The sequence below is a fragment of the Leptopilina heterotoma genome, unplaced genomic scaffold (assembly GCF_015476425.1).
Source record: "Leptopilina heterotoma isolate Lh14 unplaced genomic scaffold, ASM1547642v1 Lhet_92, whole genome shotgun sequence".
NCBI classification, from domain to species: domain Eukaryota; kingdom Metazoa; phylum Arthropoda; class Insecta; order Hymenoptera; family Figitidae; genus Leptopilina; species Leptopilina heterotoma.
Genome location: NW_025111199.1, coordinates 304,832 through 321,786, shown reverse-complemented (window position 1 = coordinate 321,786; position 16,955 = coordinate 304,832). Strand labels below are relative to the sequence as shown.

The following is a 16,955-nucleotide window of genomic DNA, read 5'->3' as shown; positions in this document are numbered from 1 at the left end:
ATGTTTTCCTCGCCATGGTTAATTGTGCATATAAGTTTGAAAGTAGTTTTCTAATGCACGAAAGATTTTAAAGGATGTCCTGTCTTTCCAGAGGAACCTCTTCATCGTACTATATGTCACTGAGTAGAATCGTGGCGGCTGACAGGGCTGCTCCTGTGAAATTTTGATACTCATTGAAGTATTCGTCACGTGATAGAACTTTGGGGCGAAGGTCGACGCATATTTCGTCATTTAGTGACGGTGCTGAAAATTTAATTTTCGCTACTTTGGGAGCGAGGGAGAGAAGTTTTTCTTTGTCTTCCTTTTTTCTCGAGCCCCGCTTCATCCATGCTGATACTCTATTTGCCACGTATTTGCCATAAATTTGTCTTTCCTCTTTTTCTTCCAGAGGATTAGACCCCAAATAATGGGAAGCTTCGTCATGAGGGTTTTCGATTTTCTCTTCCTTTATTTTGACGCTAACCTCACCAGCGTCGCTCGTCTCGCCAGCACCATCAGCCTCACCATCTTGCTTTTCTTCTGTCGAACCATTTTGTTTTTCCCATTCAGTAATATCTGGTGGGAAAAGAAAATTTATGTAAACTGAATGTTCAGTTATGTCATTTTTTATAGTTCTTGCCTTCAATTCAGGAGAGAAGATCTGAACTGTGCTTAAGGGGGGAAACCTCATTAGGAGGCTTATTTTTATGGATTTTTAAAGATTTTTTTGGGGGGGGAAAGAATTATTTAAAATTTAATAACATTTGAGCATCTTTTTATTTATGTTTTGAACAATGTTTACAAATTTTTTTGATTTATTTTAATGAGAAATGAAGCAGTTATGCAGTGGTTGCCGCTGATGGTCCAAATATATTTTCTCGGCTTGCGAGCAGTCTAGCAATTTTAATTTCTATCTAAAATCAAATTTTTTTCTTGTCTTACATTTTTAACTCATTTTCTAAGAATATGAACCTCAATCCAGGTAAAAATAATAAAATTTACAAATTTTTGAAGGTGTTTGAATTTTTTTTTAAATTTTCACAAGTTTTTTTCACTAATTGTACCTAAAAAACACCCTTAAAATCGTGATAACACCTCAAATGTTGGTTCATATTCTTCGTAATTTTATAAAGAATGAAACTACCAATTTTCATAATGATTGGTAAATATTTGTTTAAGTTAGAGCGCAGGCAAATATGAAAAATGTCATTTCGAGAAAAACGCGTTTTAATAAAAAGTTACTAAAAGCTAGAAATACATAGAAGTTAACAATAAAATAAGGTGCTTACCGATAAGTCTGCAATTCCAGCACCGTATAGTAAACCTTTTTCTTCTTCATAGGCTTCATTTTGAGCTTGCTGCATTGCTTTTCGTGCTTTTCGACCTTCTTTTGACTCCATTGAATTACGTCGATTTTCCCGGCTCACGCGTTGGTTATCCATTTGTCCTGCGTAATTAAAGCTTTGCAAGCCCACTACAATTTTTGCTTCGTTCATGACCATCAGAAGGGAGGAATTTCCTTCATTGAATAATCCTGCTGCTAAATACAATGCCACTTCAATGACTTTTAGTCCCGAGTGCAAGTGTTTAGGAGCAAAACGCCATACTGTTGAGTTAAAACTTTTGTTGGCGTTTTGGGTGTGGCCACCTAAACATCTTTCCAGTAAGTCATTCTTCGATAAGTCTGTATAGATTGGCAAAATTGCTTTCGCTACGTCGGGATGCAATGGAGTAGGGTGCGGTTCAAGTTCGATTCCAAGCGCTGTTCGTTTCTGATATTCGCACCAGCTGTCTTCTCCCTCTGGGCAATACATATGTTGAGGTTTTTTGTCTGTGGAAATCATATGATAGTATGTCGCCATAATAGCTTTTTCATGTTTTGAACACTATCTACATTTCTTCGAATCGCAAGTCCATAATTCATGATTTTTGGTACATTCTTCGTCGTCATGGTTTTCTTTCCATTCTAAATATTCTAGAGAATTCTTGGATTTATTCTGCCATTGTGCACAAGCATGACAGTAACTACTTCGCACATCCAGATCGACGACTTTGCCACAATGATATGCTATAAAGGTTGTTACTCCAAACAAAGATTTAAATCCTCTTTTTTTCCAGGTACCGTCTCCAGACACTTTAAAATTCGAAATCGGTCTTCCTCTTTTTTCATTTTCTTTTTTCTCTTCCTCAACAGCTTTTTTACGACAAAAATCAAAAACTGTCTTCGCAGCAGCGTGGATGTGACTTAAAATTCTATTATACGTTTCTTCAGCCATGCCACTGCCGATATCCATATAATTGCAAAATACATTTAACCCTTGTCTACCAATGCCAATCGCACTAGCACTTTGATCTTCATTACTATCACTCTGGTTATTATCGTGCTGGTTTCCATGAAATTTTCTTTTCCGTGGTCTACTGCGACGGTCGTAAGTCTTATTTTCACCTTTTGGATAAGAAGACATTTCTCACTCTCAATTAAAAACGCTCTTAAATCTAACTAAAAATCTCAAAACAGCTAAATCAAAACTGATGCCAAGTAAAATAGAGCAACGCTCTAATAAAATATAGCCGAAAATTTTGTTTTAAAACTTTGAGAACGTATTTTTCAATAGCTAAGCTAACGATTTATGCAATAAAAAAAATCGATTTTTTCAACCTCCTAATGTGGTTTCCCCCCTTAACTGTATGTTCCCGATTCTGGATTGGGAATCCGCCACATTCTTTTTGCTCGTTAGAGGCGAGCTTGGCCTCTTTATTTCATTTGTGCACTTACCTGCGAAACAGAGTTCCTCATTTCAATCGAGATTCTCCATCTGCGCAAATATTGTTTGTCTCCTTCTCAATTTCCTTAAGTCTGGCTTGGAAAATTTGTTGCTTTCTTTCTTTGTCGTTGATCTTGATATATGATTAGTGTGTACGTCACCGACGCCAAGAAACGAATGAAGCTCGAAAGCAGAACCTGAACCAAGAAAGTAGGAGAGAGACACCCTCTATCCTCTTTTAATTTAACATCTCTAAAAAGTGGCGTCACCGAGCGACAAGTCGCGGTACTACCTAGTAAAACATATCTTCGAACAGGTTCCATCAAATATAATTAATAATAAATATAACAAACAAAATTTAATAAATTTTTTTTGTTTTGAAAAAAAAGTTTAAACTTGTTGAATACATTTAATTGATAAATATACTATCTTTATATATTTATTATTAATATTTTAAGTAACACGTAACTTCCCTTCTCTGTATACCTAACCTCCTTGACAACAGTGTTTACTTGCGTTGTTGTGATTCGCGTTGGTTGATCAACTTCGTTTGTTAACTTAATTTTTTAACAAAGACTTTGATTGTTTCGTAAAACCTGAACTTTTTGACTGCTATTAACCTGTCAATATCTAGTATATTTCAATATATGTACCGAGTTATATAACAAAACTGAACATTGTGGAAATAAATGTAAAACTTGTAAAAATTCTCATCTTTTACAAAAATTGTATTATGTGTATTTTTGTGGCTCTGAGTAACATAAAGTGATATATATATATATATATATATATATATATATATATATATATATATATATATATATATATATATATTTGTTTGTGTTATATTTTTTATATGTTAAATAATAATTATATTTATAATACTAATAAAACATAATCTTCTACTAAATGTTAAATAATATTTTCCTCATTCCTAACCCGGCAAGAAGGCTGGAATTGATTGGAATTAAAAAATGAATTCAGGTAATTCGGGTAATTCTAATTACGCGAGAGATGCGTGTCATTCTAACCTAACCTAATCTTTTCATCGTTTTTTCCAGTAACCATTTTGATTGGTTAATTTTCTGTTTGCCTAGGAAGTGTTTGTTATTATATTTGTTATTAACCTATTTCTATAATTAATTTTTTATGTATTTTATTTTTTATGTCTTATTTATTTTAAAATTTAAAGAAATTAATTCAATTAAATTAAATAAAAAATTACTAAAATTTGTAATTTCTCATTAATTACACAGCCATACAAAAAAAAGTTCTGATCTGGGGGTCTCACTATGTAGACTTTATGTTTTTTGGGACGCTGAATCCGAATCCGAGGTCCATTGACACCCATTAGATCAAGATTTTGACATAACCTCACAAAACCAATATGGCGGACATGTTTTTGAAAAGTTTATCGGATTCGCTTGAAATTCGGTACTCGGAGGTTTTTGGGGTCGCTGAATACGAATTTGAAGTCTGATTTCAAAAATTCAAAATGGCGGATCCAATATGGCGGACACGTTTTTAAAAAATTCATGGGATTAGCTTAAAACTCGTTACTAAGGGGTTTTTGGGGCGCTGATTACGAATTTGAAATTTGAAATGGTGCATCCAATAAATATGTTCTTTTAACCCTTTAACGCCGGGACGGACACTTTTTTTGAATCATTTTCAACGTTAATTATTTTGGTTATTAGACATGTAGAAAATTTTCGGAATAACATTTTCTGACGTATTTTTTATCGCTCTTTCAGAATCTGTCATCAAAATTGCAAAAAACAAAAATTCCTAAAAGTTATGGCCATTTTTTTGGAAAAAAATCCAAATTTTTGACATTTTTTATTCAAAAATGATTTTTTTTTTCATGTTAACAGTAACCAGAAAAATTCTTTATCAGAAAATATCGCGTACACAATATCCAAGCATCAAAGTTGTGGACCATACAATTAAAAATTTCAAGATGGCGGATCCAAAATGGCGACAAAAGAATTTTTTTTCTCAAAATTGACACCCTGTGGACTTTTTTTAATTCTTCTTTTATCTTCAAGACAAATAATATCTAAATGTTTTTTGGGTCGCTGATTACGAATATGATGTCAGTTTTCAAAAATTCAAAATGGCGGACGAAATTCTAAAAAATTATCAAATTTACTTGAAACTTGTTACTCGGGGGTTTTTGGGGTCGCTGATTACGAATATGAAGTCAGTTTTCAAAAATTCAAAATGGCGGATCCAATATGGCGGACGAAATTCTAAAAAATTATCAAATTCACTTTAAACTTGTTACTCGGGGGTTTTTGGGGTCGCTGATTACGAATATGATGTCAGTTTTCAAAAATTCAAAATGGCGGATCCAATATGGCGGCCGAATTTCTAAAAAATTATCAAATTTACTTAAAACTTGTTACTCGGGGGTTTTTGGGGTCGCTGATTACGAATATGAAGTCAGTTTTCAAAAATTCAAAATGGCGGATCCAATATGGCGGACGAAATTCTAAAAAATTATCAAATTCACTTGAAACTTGTTACTCGGGGGTTTTTGGGGTCGCTGATTACGAATATGATGTCAGTTTTCAAAAATTTAAAATGGCGGATCCAACATGGCGGCTTTTCTTGTAAAATTTATCGGATTTGCGTAAAACCTGTTGTCCTGTAAGACAGAATCGCATTATCACTTGGAGATAAGTCAACTTCACTCTCATCATCACTGCCGTCTTCAGATTCAACATTTGAACTCATTGAATCTGGTAAAAGTACTAGATCAATATGCGTGTCACTTTTAAAGAGCTCAGTTGACTCAGATTGTACAACTTTAGATGATGAGGTTGCATTAGAACGCCTTTTTTTAGATGGCATTTTCAATTACTTGAAATTAATAGTAAAATGATATAGAATAAATAAGGATTCAAATAACAATTAAAAATACTCACCAAAAAAATGGAATACCCGATGTGCTTACCAATGAGAATGGAACTCAATTCAAAAAAACAAGTTATCCAGGAAATGCCAAAGAAAGTATAATTCAATAAAAGAACAAACAATCCAGTTGTGGAAGAACTGATATTTGGTGGATGTTGTAAAAAAGTTAAAAATAAATATAATAAAATGATGCTGAATAATAGTCAATCCAATGCAGCTGTATGAGAAACCATGTCTTTCTGCTGTTGTTAATAAAGTAAGAAACAATATGTGACCGTCTGAGAACAGGGACATTATGAACAAACTCAAATTTTTTTAAGTGAAAATATTTTATTTGTTTAAAAAATTAAATTTTTTTTTACTACATGCATTTTAAGGACATTAAAGTGTAAGACCCCGTCAAAATAAAAGAATCGATTTTTTGGCCATAAGGTCCCTTTTCTCAGAAGGGGTCACATATACTTTCTAAAGGAAATGGAATTCAATGTTATTGTAAAACAACTGACTGCAAAGACTAACTAATAGACAATTCATTCAGCTAAATGAATGAAGTAAGAAATTATCCACCATTTTGAATTTTTAAAATCTGACTTCATATTCATTTTCAGCGACCCCAAAAAACCCCCGAGCAACAGGTTTTACGCAAATCCGATAAATTTTACAAAAATAGCCGCCATATTGGATCCGCCATTTTGAATTTTTGAAAACTGACATCATATTCGTAATCAGCGACCCCAAAAACCCCCGAGTAACAAGTTTCAAGTGAATTTGATAATATTTTAGAATTTCGTCCGCCATATTGGATCCGCCATTTTGAATTTTTAAAAACTGACTTTATATTCGTAATCAGCGACCCCAAAAACCCCCGAGTAACAAGTTTCAAGTGAATTTGATAATTTTTTAGAAATTCGGCCGCCATATTGGATCCGCCATATTGGATCCGCCATTTTGAATTTTTGAAAACTGACATCATATTCGTAATCAGCGACCCCAAAAACCCCCGAGTAACAAGTTTCAAGTGAATTTGATAATTTTTTAGAATTTTGTCCGCCATATTGGATCCGCCATTTTGAATTTTTGAAAACTGACATCATATTCGTAATCAGCGACCCAAAAAACATTCAGATATTATTTGTCTTGAAGATAAAAGAAGAATTAAAAAAAAAGTCCACAGGGTGTCAATTTTGTGAAAAAAAATTCTTTTGTCGCCATTTTGGATCCGCCATTTTGAAATTTTTAATTGTATGGTCCACAACTTTGATGCTAGGATATTGTGGACGCGATATTTTATGATAAAGAATTTTTCTGGTTACTGCTAACATGAAGAAAAAAATCATTTTTGAATCAAAAATGTCAAAAATTTGGATTTTTTTCCAAAAAAATGGCCATAACTTTTAGGAATTTTTGTTTTTTGCAATTTTGATGACAGATTCTGAAAGAGCGATAAAAAATACGTCGGAAAATGTTATTCCGAAAATTTTCTACATGTCTAATAACCAAAATAATTAACGTTGAAAATGATTCAAAAAAAGTGTCCGTCCCGGCGTTAAAGGGTTAAGGAATCAAGAACTTAAGTGATTCAATTCACACGCAATTACTCTATATCTTACGTGTGCCTGCATCCAGGGCACCTCCACGAGGTGACGGTGGGCAACGGAGTTTGTCCGCTATCCGGCTAAGTCCTTGGGTAATGGATGTAATGCCGTCATGGAAGACACACGTAGAAAACGTGCTACTCGAAACCCCAGTATCGGCGGTTCAGGGTTAGAAAGCAGGCTCTCAGGAGTCGTCATCCAACAACTTAGCCGGATAGCAGACAAACTCTGTTGCCCACCGTCACCACGTGGAGGTGCCCTGGATGCAGGCACACGTAAGATATAGAGTAATTCTGGGTAAATTGGATCACTCAAGTTCTTAATTTCTTAAAAGAACATGTTTATTAGATGCACCATTTTAAATTTTTAAAATTGACTTCAAATTTGTAATCAGCGACCCAAAAAACCCCCGAGTAACGAGTTTTAAGCGAATCCGATGAATTTTTTCATAAACGTATCCGCCATATTAGATCCGCCATTTTGAATTTTTGAAATCTGACTTCAAATTCGTAATCAGCGACCCCAAAAACTCCGAGTAACGAATTTCAAGCGAATCCGATGAACTTTTCAAAAACATGTCAGCCATATTGGTTTTTTGAGGCTATGTCAAAATCCTGATCTGATGGGGTTAAATGGACCTCGGATTCGGATTTAGCGACCCAAAAAACATAAAGTCTACATAGTGAGACTCCCAGATCAGAACTTTTTATTTTTTTTATGTGGCTGTGTTATGGGTCAGGCTTAGCCAAATGGATCGGATAAATTAAAAAAAAAATTTAATGAAATATCTTTTATTCTCTTCTTTATGTGATAAAAATAATTTCATAAAAAATTAAAAGCAAAAAAAATGTTTTTGTTATAGTTATTATCAATTAAAGTTTTTAATAATATTAAATGAAAATATTTTTTTCTTGAGTTCTTTTTAACCAAGTTTAAAAACCAAATTGGCGTTTTTTTCGTCTTGAAGCGTAGAATTTAAAAATATATTTTCTCCAACGCTTGCTCTGAAAGAAGTACTTTCCTTTGTAGAAAAGTGTGGCGAAAGTAGAACTTTTCTCAACTGCTCTGAAGACCGAGATATATTTTGTATGTAACTTTTTCCCCACCTAAAACATTCGTTTTTTATTGTATTAAACATAAGCACACGTTAAATTAAAATTATACGAAACTCACGAAGAAACCTTTCCTCGCAAGGCGTTCGAGAAAACGTAGTGCACAACACGTGGTAAAAGAATGATTTTTCTCGGGTGATTGCTGCTCTCGCTACGCTCTGTTACAAACCAGAATAAAAAAAAAATTCTTTCTTTTGTTTGGGCTTTTGAGATGGCCCTTATTATTTCTGAATTTGGGGAGGCACCAAGCTGCCAAATTCCCTTGGGAATTTGTTTGAAATTGTAGGTCCGTTTATCCACTTTTAAAAGTTAAACACCGCTTCAATTGACGATTTTATTGTGTTTTAGTTGAAGTAGGTATGAAAAGTAAGTATAGTTGAGACAGAGTTTAGTTAAGAAAGTTTATTAAGGATAATAATAATTCATTAGAACGATACAAATTCTTTTACTTACAACTACCGACGGTAGCGATGATACCACAGTTGCCGTCGGGCAGAAACAATTTCGTCGTTGCACACACACAACTCTTAATTATCAGGTTTATTATTGCTGTTTATTTAAATTCGAGCACTTTTCTTTATCAGAGGTTAAAATTTGATAATTAGTACATCGAGCTTTGGGTGCAAAGAGCTTTTCTCAAATTCTTTCGTCAGCACTATCAGAATGCGCTCAGCAGAACTATATAGAAAAACTTCGCGGGCCGTTGGTTTTGAACGGTGCAGGTGCCACACGCACGGGCTGACCGGTTACGGGAACAAGTTGGTTTACTTCGGTTTTGCACCTTAATTAACTAACTTTTCAAAAACCATCCTCGCAGGACTCCGTCGGTTAAGAGATTCTATTAAAATTTTTCGTCCGCCTTTCGCGTTACTTTAAAAGTTGTCGCGGGGGTCCGACGCGCAGACAGGCTTAGTCGCGGCGTTCTTGATCTCGTCACACCTTGCCAGGTCAAGACCAGTAGAGGTGTTACTTAGGAGAAACAAGAAGTTGTACTGCTTCGATTAAAAGATTTTGACTAGCCTCTAGTCCTTGCTTCTTTCCAAGGTGGGGTGATTAGGTGATAAGGGGTCCTAAGGTAGGGAGTAGGATTCGCGGCCCATTGGTCATTGCGTTTTGCTGATCTTTTTGATTCTCACGGTAGCTCCGTGAGAACGGAAAAGAGTAAATTTGATCCTTTTCTGGAATAATAATTCCATTATCAAATAATTATTATTTTTTTTTATCCTTTAACTATTGTTAATAACTACATTCACACCACCATAACTAAATAAAGGGTAATTCATTATACCATGGTGGTTGATGTTGTTTTTTTTGTGTTTCTCAATTTGTTTAAATTGAGCAAGAAGCAAGGAGTAGAGGCGAGTATAGGTGTACGTGTGAGTTTGTAACGGAGGGAGACCTGCGAGAGTGTTGGTGTCTATAGCCTAGAGTTACAATGGTGCGAGTTCTTAAAACTGTGAAGGTATTGGTACCTTCGTCCCGCAAGTACCAACCCGTGTGCGTCACCGTCTACACATATGCGCATTTACTCGATGCGTCTTCCATCATGATTTTAAAATTCTTGCAGCGCTGCCGAAAGAGAAAAGAAAGAAGGAGAAGAAACTCTTCCTCCCCACCATTACAACAATGTTGTTTATTTATTATTGCAACAATGTTGTTTATTATTATTATTGCAACAATGTTGTTTGTCGCCGTTTGGCTTCGCAACATTGCTGCAACGTTGCTCATTTTATTACAGCAGCGATGTCGTTTCCAATTCATTGCTTTAAGAGAGTAATTTTGGGAACAAATTAATTGATATATTATTTTAGTTGGCTCTTTCGTGAGCTCGGTAGAGAAATATTTTGCTGACAGAGTCAGGCTTATCAGGGTGTCGGGTGTCCAGCATCAAGGCCCTGCTATGTGGTAGCAAGCCTTGATGCTGGAAATAATTTTGAAATTAATTATTTAAACGGTGTTGCCAGATCAAGCCAGAAAGTATATTACACGCTCGAGTCGCAAACTTCACTCTCGAAAAATCACACTTTCGCCACTAGTTGTACAATGTACTATTGTTTAAATTTTTTTTATTTTTTATTGTTTTTTAAATTATTTATTTATAATATTATAATAAAAAACAGTCTTCTTCACGCTATACGTAACATTAAAAAATACTATCGTATTCTGCATACATTTTTGAGTAAGAAACCATTAAGAAAAAATGGCCCGCTACTAGAAATAACAATATTAAATTATTTTTGTCGTCGTGTAAGCCGTTTTGATAGTGTTCGCTGCTGCTGCGCTGTTTTCGCGTTATACATCAAGTTTAAATTTAAAGTTCTTTTGTTTTTTAATGTTTTGCTTCCTCATGAGGAAGCTTTGCATTCGTGACGATTTTCAATTTTTCAAAAAAAGGTTATATGGACTCATTTTCATCTATAACATATGTATATTCAATTCTGAGCAAGTGTCCAGATGTATGTGTATGTGTGTGTGTGTGTGTGTGTGTGTGTGTCACAAAAATTGTGTCAGTGCAGAAATATGCGAGTTAAAGGAATGAGAAAATAATAATAGTGAGTGTTAAAATGAAACTTTAAGAAAAAAAGGTAAGTTGAACTGTCAAATATGATTCCAATGCGGCGTAGGCTGCTTTCAATGCGGTACACAATCGGTACATAGTGCAAGTCGCCAGTAGAGGGCAGAAGCAAGCAGAGCGAATCGAGCGAACACAGTGGCCCAGCTGACATATGATTGGCATTACATTACTTTCCAATTTTTTATTTTATAACCGCGTTTCTGCATGAATCTAAAAAATATTTTCGATTATTGTAATTTAAAAGATGCTTACCAATTGTACGTTGGCAGATTTAGTGAAAAGTGTCTGTGTACGGAGACAAATGTGTTAGAAAATGTTTGTTTACCTATTTCACATTTTTCTTTATCACAAAAAATTCAAATTTTGTATTTTTTCATAATTTAATTTTATACATATGGGTGATTCTCCTGAAAGTGGGCAATTTCATGTCTTTGAATTATATCTTCTAAACAACTTAACATTTAAATATTAACATTGGACAAACATATTATTTAAACATCACTTATTATACCCTTTATAAAAAACGATAATTTTTTAACACAAATTTAGTGGAAAACAACATTTAACAGCTGTAAAACAGCAATTCAATATGTCTTTACCTCTGAGTACCAAACTTTAAAGTACTATTACTTATAAAAAAGAAGTATCTTTAATTATTCAATAAATATTATGAAAGATTAACTCAAAAGCTTCAATTTTTATCGATGAAATTTTTTAATACATCAATATAGTTATTGATAATTATTAAAATATAAGTGTCTTTAAAAATCTCCATGCTGGCACGACAAAGGATAAACGTGTATAAATAAACTATAAGACGTGCACTTTTTATATAAAAATCAATTGGAAATTAAAGAAAAAACATGTCACTTTTCAAATCTCCAAGAGAAATTGGAAAATAAATTATATTTTTAAGAAAAAACACTAGAAAAACACTGCGTATTTTTATTCATTCCTTTGTCGTGCGCTGTCATAACTTTAATATTTCAATATAAATATCAATAAAAAACGGATGAAAACTTACAGTTTGGTAGGACAAAAGTGTATACCTAGCCATTTTTTTATTTACCTTTGTTTAAAATAAGTATTAATGGATTTTGTACAAATTTCCATTGTCGTGGAGTCCTTTGTCGTGTCAAAACATTTGCACGTGGTAGGTGCGAAACAAGTAAAAAGTGTGCCCGTGCCTAAAACTTTTTTAAAATAGGTAATAAAGTTGAAATTTTTCGAATCTGTTCATATATTTTTAAATATAATTTTAAAAATAATAAAAATAAATCATTTAATTCAATTAATAATACCTATATAGAAGAAATATGAATTTCAGTGCCCCTCGATAATACGCCTCTGATGAGGTTAGTTTTCCTGTTTACTTTTCACATCTCATTTCAATTACGCGAAAAGTGCTAATTACACGAAAACTAATGTTTATTAATAAATGTAATTTAAAATAAATATAGTTGATATGGATTGTCTAACATTAAAGAATAATTAAACAAACAGAAAAAAACAAATGTCGAAAAAGAGCGACGTGAAAAAATTTAAAATGATCCTGGTGAAATTTAAATAATTTTAATATTTTTAAACTTTAAATAGTTTTGTAGCGTACCTACTTCAAATATAGTTTATTTAAATACCAATGAACAGTAATTAATAAAAGAAAGTTCAATTTTTTAACATTAAAAAAAATTTTTTATCAACTTAAAAGTGACCGGTTTTTGGAGAATCACCCATATGTTTAGATGGAGTTTGCTAAAATTTTGTAAGTGAATTACGTCACGAATTTATATTTTATATGTTGAGGAAGCTAAATGGTCATGAAATGAACAACTTGTTTTAACTGGGCACACTGTGCCTAAACAAAAAAAAAGTTTCACAAAAATGGATCCAAAATCTGGTTGTTGGGAATGTTTCTGCATCATATCAAAGGTAAAAATCTGTTTAGATCAAAATCCTAGCTGATCCTTTTTTCGAGATATCAATATATTTACATGCAATTTTTACAAAACATTCAAATTAAAACTTTGTAACTGCATGTAGGCAATCTTATCACGCAAAAAGTATCTTAAATATTTTTGTATGTAAATATATGTAATTACATTTAAACTTAACTTCTAATAAGCTTTAATTAAATTTTCCAGCAGGAAGCAATTAAAAAATTATTTTTTTACTTCATACATCCAAAATATCTGACTAATGTCAGACTAATGAAGCTTTCGTGACTTTTCATTAAAATGCTTACCTATATTTCATTAAATACTCAAGTATTTGTAACAAATTTATATGATTTTTAATCCTGAAAAACTCTTTTAATTGATAATGTGCTTAAACAAGCAGTAATTATTTGTTATTTAAAGAAAAAATGCATAATATAAGAACGTATCCTTAAGTGTCCAACTAGGGGAATGTGGGTCAAGTGGGGACCCTAACGTAATAAAATTTTTTTCGTATATGTCTACATAATATGTCTTATTATTTGTATTTTTTCAATCAAATAAATAAAATTTTGTGCAAATATTATTAAAACATAATTAATACACTTAAAAGAAATATAAAGGTTACGGAAATATTACCTGAAATATCAAAAAAGCTCAAAACCAACTTTTAACTAAACTTTGTGTTGAAAAACCCCGAAATTTTGAAAAATATTAATCAATTTTTTTTATTTAGGTCTTATTTTAAATGTAATTACACATATTCACACAGGGCCGGATTTACAGTTGTGGAGGCCCCAGGGCTAAATTTATGTGGAGGCCCTTTCTAAAATTTTGTTTAATGTAAGGAAATATTAAATTATAATTAGTTGAAAGGAAATGTCATTAAATGACATAAGTGCATTTATTTTTTTAGAAAAAATACGTACATATGAAATTATAAAATAATTGGTGATTTTTTATTTTTTTACTTCTTATATTAATCAAAGATGAACTTTACGTGATTTTTCTTTGGCAAAATCATCTATAATTTGATTAAAACTCAAGTTGCGAAGGATGTCATTTTCCAAACTTAGAAGCGTTAGATTTTCTAAACGATTTTGTCCCATGCTAGTTCGCAATCTGTTTTTTATTATTTTCATCTTAGAAAATGACCTTTCTCCACTGCAATTGGTCACCATTAAGGTCAGGTATATGCGAAGAGCTATTTCTGCATTGCAAAATGATGACTTAAAATTATTTTCTAAAATTAATCTATAAAGGAATACTTCTGTAGATTCTCCCTCCCTTTTTTCATATTGCTTAGAAAAAGCCACAAGGTGAACAAGTTCATTTGTCAGATTCCGTTCGAGATCTTCAGGATAGGCGTCTACAAGATTATTTGCTTTTATTTCTAATTCGCAAGGTTCTATATCATTCAATTCGGCCAAGAACCCGAATCTTTCACAAATAGCCTCATAAGCCATTATTCGTTCAGCCAATGCCAAATTTAATTGGTCAATAACCGGAAGAAAACATTCGGTTCGAAATTTGTCTCTCGCCGATAATTGAACTGCAGGTGCTTGTCCATAATCAAGAGGTCGGAGCTTCACACTTGGTCTTCTCACACGTACAGATTCATACTCTTCAGTATTAGATAATTCCTTACCCGCTATTTCGTACGTTTCGAATGAATCTCTTTTCGATTCTACAAATGTTTTTAAAGACTTGAGTCCGTTAACAGCTGTAGACAGAATCATTGTGGAACTTTGCAGAATTTTATTTGTTGAATTGAACCTTTCAAGTATATCATGCCAAAATTTAATATAAATTGTAGTTTCAAGTTTAGACATTTTTTGCAAAAGACCGAGAGCTTCGTTTCTTACGATACTTTTTTGTTCGACGTCATCATAAATTTGAGCTAATGAATCTTGAATAGGTTTATAACCATAAGCCAGAGCTTTAGTGGCATCGGCCCGACATGACCATCTAGTATCGCTTAATTTCTTTAAAGTATAGAAGTTACCCTTTGTTTTCGAAGAGGATAATTTCTCAATTAGGATTTTATGTCGTGCAGTCGAATTGGTGAAAAATACAAAAAGTTCTTGGACAAAGCTAAAAAAAAGAACTGCAGCAAGGCACGTATTAGCAGCTGATTTTCCTACTAAATTCAATGAATGAGCAAAGCATGGAAGATGTTCAGCTAGAGGATTTTCCACCTTTATTAAAGCCTGCATACCTTTATATTTGCCACTCATATTTGCTGCATTATCAAAAGACTGACTTCGACAGTCCATTATGTTCAAACTTTGTTTACTTAAAAACTCAAGAAGAGCTTGAGCCATATCTTTGCCGGTATGGCCACAATTCGGAATAAAAGTTAAAAAACGTTCTACTGGATTCAAATTTTCCACGTATCGTATAACTACCGTTAATTGATCAATGTGTCCTTCATCAGCCGTAGAATCAACTGATATAGAATAGTATTTTGCTATTTTTATGCGAGCGACTATTTCACGCAATACTTCTTTGCCCATAAGGAAAATGATGTCTTCGACTACTGTTGATGATAAATAACTTGTGTGGCCACTTCCTTTATTTCCATATTCTTTCATATGAGCAGCAAGAAAAGGATCAAACTGAGAAATTAATTCCATAATTCCCAAAAAATTTCCATTATTTGGCGAACCAATAATTTCATCAAGACCTCGGAAAGCTAGTCCACGCTCAGCAATAAATGTAACGGTGCTTACAACTCTTTTAAGGACTTCTCGCCAATATCCAGCTACTTCAGAGGCCTAATAACCCAGTTAATGTAAATTGTTATGTTATTAGTATTGCTCATAATTTATTACACAGAAAAATTAGATTGTTATAGAACCAAAAATGTTTGTTATTGTTACCTACTATTTAAAGTTTTGTTATAGCAAGCTTTTAAAAATTTTATTTAATGAAAATTCGAATTTATAATGAAAGCAACTAAGCAAGCAAATTTTTATCAAAAATTAAACTTTGTGGTTCTATATTTTATTAACACATGGCACTCAACAATTTAGAAGTAAATACTTACTTGTTCTTGAAGTTTACGGTCAATACAATTTACTTCATTTAAACGCGTTGAAAAAACTATAACTGAATTCAAGTGATTCTTCGACAGTTCATGTTGACGTACACGTTCCGATGCATGTTTCCAATCACAGTAGCCTTCTTTACCTAATGCTACATACGTTGAAGTTGACAATAATTTGCATAAGAAACAATATATTTTTCCGGTAGATGGTGAAAAACATAACCAAAACCGATTAACTACTTCTTTGTTTTGATTAGTTCGATAAAAGAGACTTGATGTGCATTTTCTTTTACTCTCATTCACATTTTGTGTTGTCTGAGTAGCAGACAATTTAGAGATAGTTTCCTCGTCGCAGTTTTGTAATTCAGTTGAACCTTTTTTAATCCAAAAGTTAATTATATCGTCTGTGAAAGGTTCTTTCCAAAGACCTATATCAGTCGTAAAATTAAGATTATCCGATATCTTCTCCAAGTGTGCAGTGGTGGCCAATTTTATTTCAACTTCATCAAATTTTGAAATATTTGAACTGGAAGAAGAAGTAGATGGTTGTTCGTTACTTGTGACTTCAGGATTTCTGTTGTTAGTGGCGTCAATTTTTGATTCAGTTTCATCAAATTGAGAAATAGTTGAACTTGAAGTAGTAGTTGGTTTATCGATATTCGCAGGTTCAGGAATTTTGGAATCAATAAAATAATTGCTTATTTTTGGAGTTTTACAAAGTATCTGTTCAAATTTTTGTTCTTTTTCTGCAGCAATTTTCCTTTTTTGCGCACCACTTTGAAAACTTCGCCGAGATTTATGTCGATCTTCACTTCGATTGTACATTTTAATCTGCTCTATAAATAACGATAAAAATTACAATTAAGAACTAAGTGTTTATCTCAATAACCTTTATTAACAGGTAATACTTACTGTATTTTCCATACAAAATATTTGAAATTCGAACACAAACACTACAATCAGGCCTGACTACAATATATTTTATTAGACTTCAAAATGGAAATAATCTTGCATGTAGAACTAAAAT

General features: G+C 32.8%; 1 protein-coding gene across 1 annotated transcript; it reads right to left on the bottom strand.

The window, feature by feature from the left end:
* Positions 1-7,330: 7,330 nt before the first annotated feature.
* LOC122511996 lies at positions 7,331-16,753 on the bottom strand. Its single transcript, XM_043627599.1, has 3 exons — positions 15,929-16,753; positions 13,880-15,656; positions 7,331-7,584 (listed from the first exon to the last, which is right to left on the bottom strand). The coding sequence occupies exons 1-3, from the start codon at positions 16,751-16,753 to the stop codon at positions 7,331-7,333; spliced, it is 2,856 nt and encodes a 951-aa protein (XP_043483534.1).
* Between the last annotated feature and the right edge of the window lie 202 nt (positions 16,754-16,955).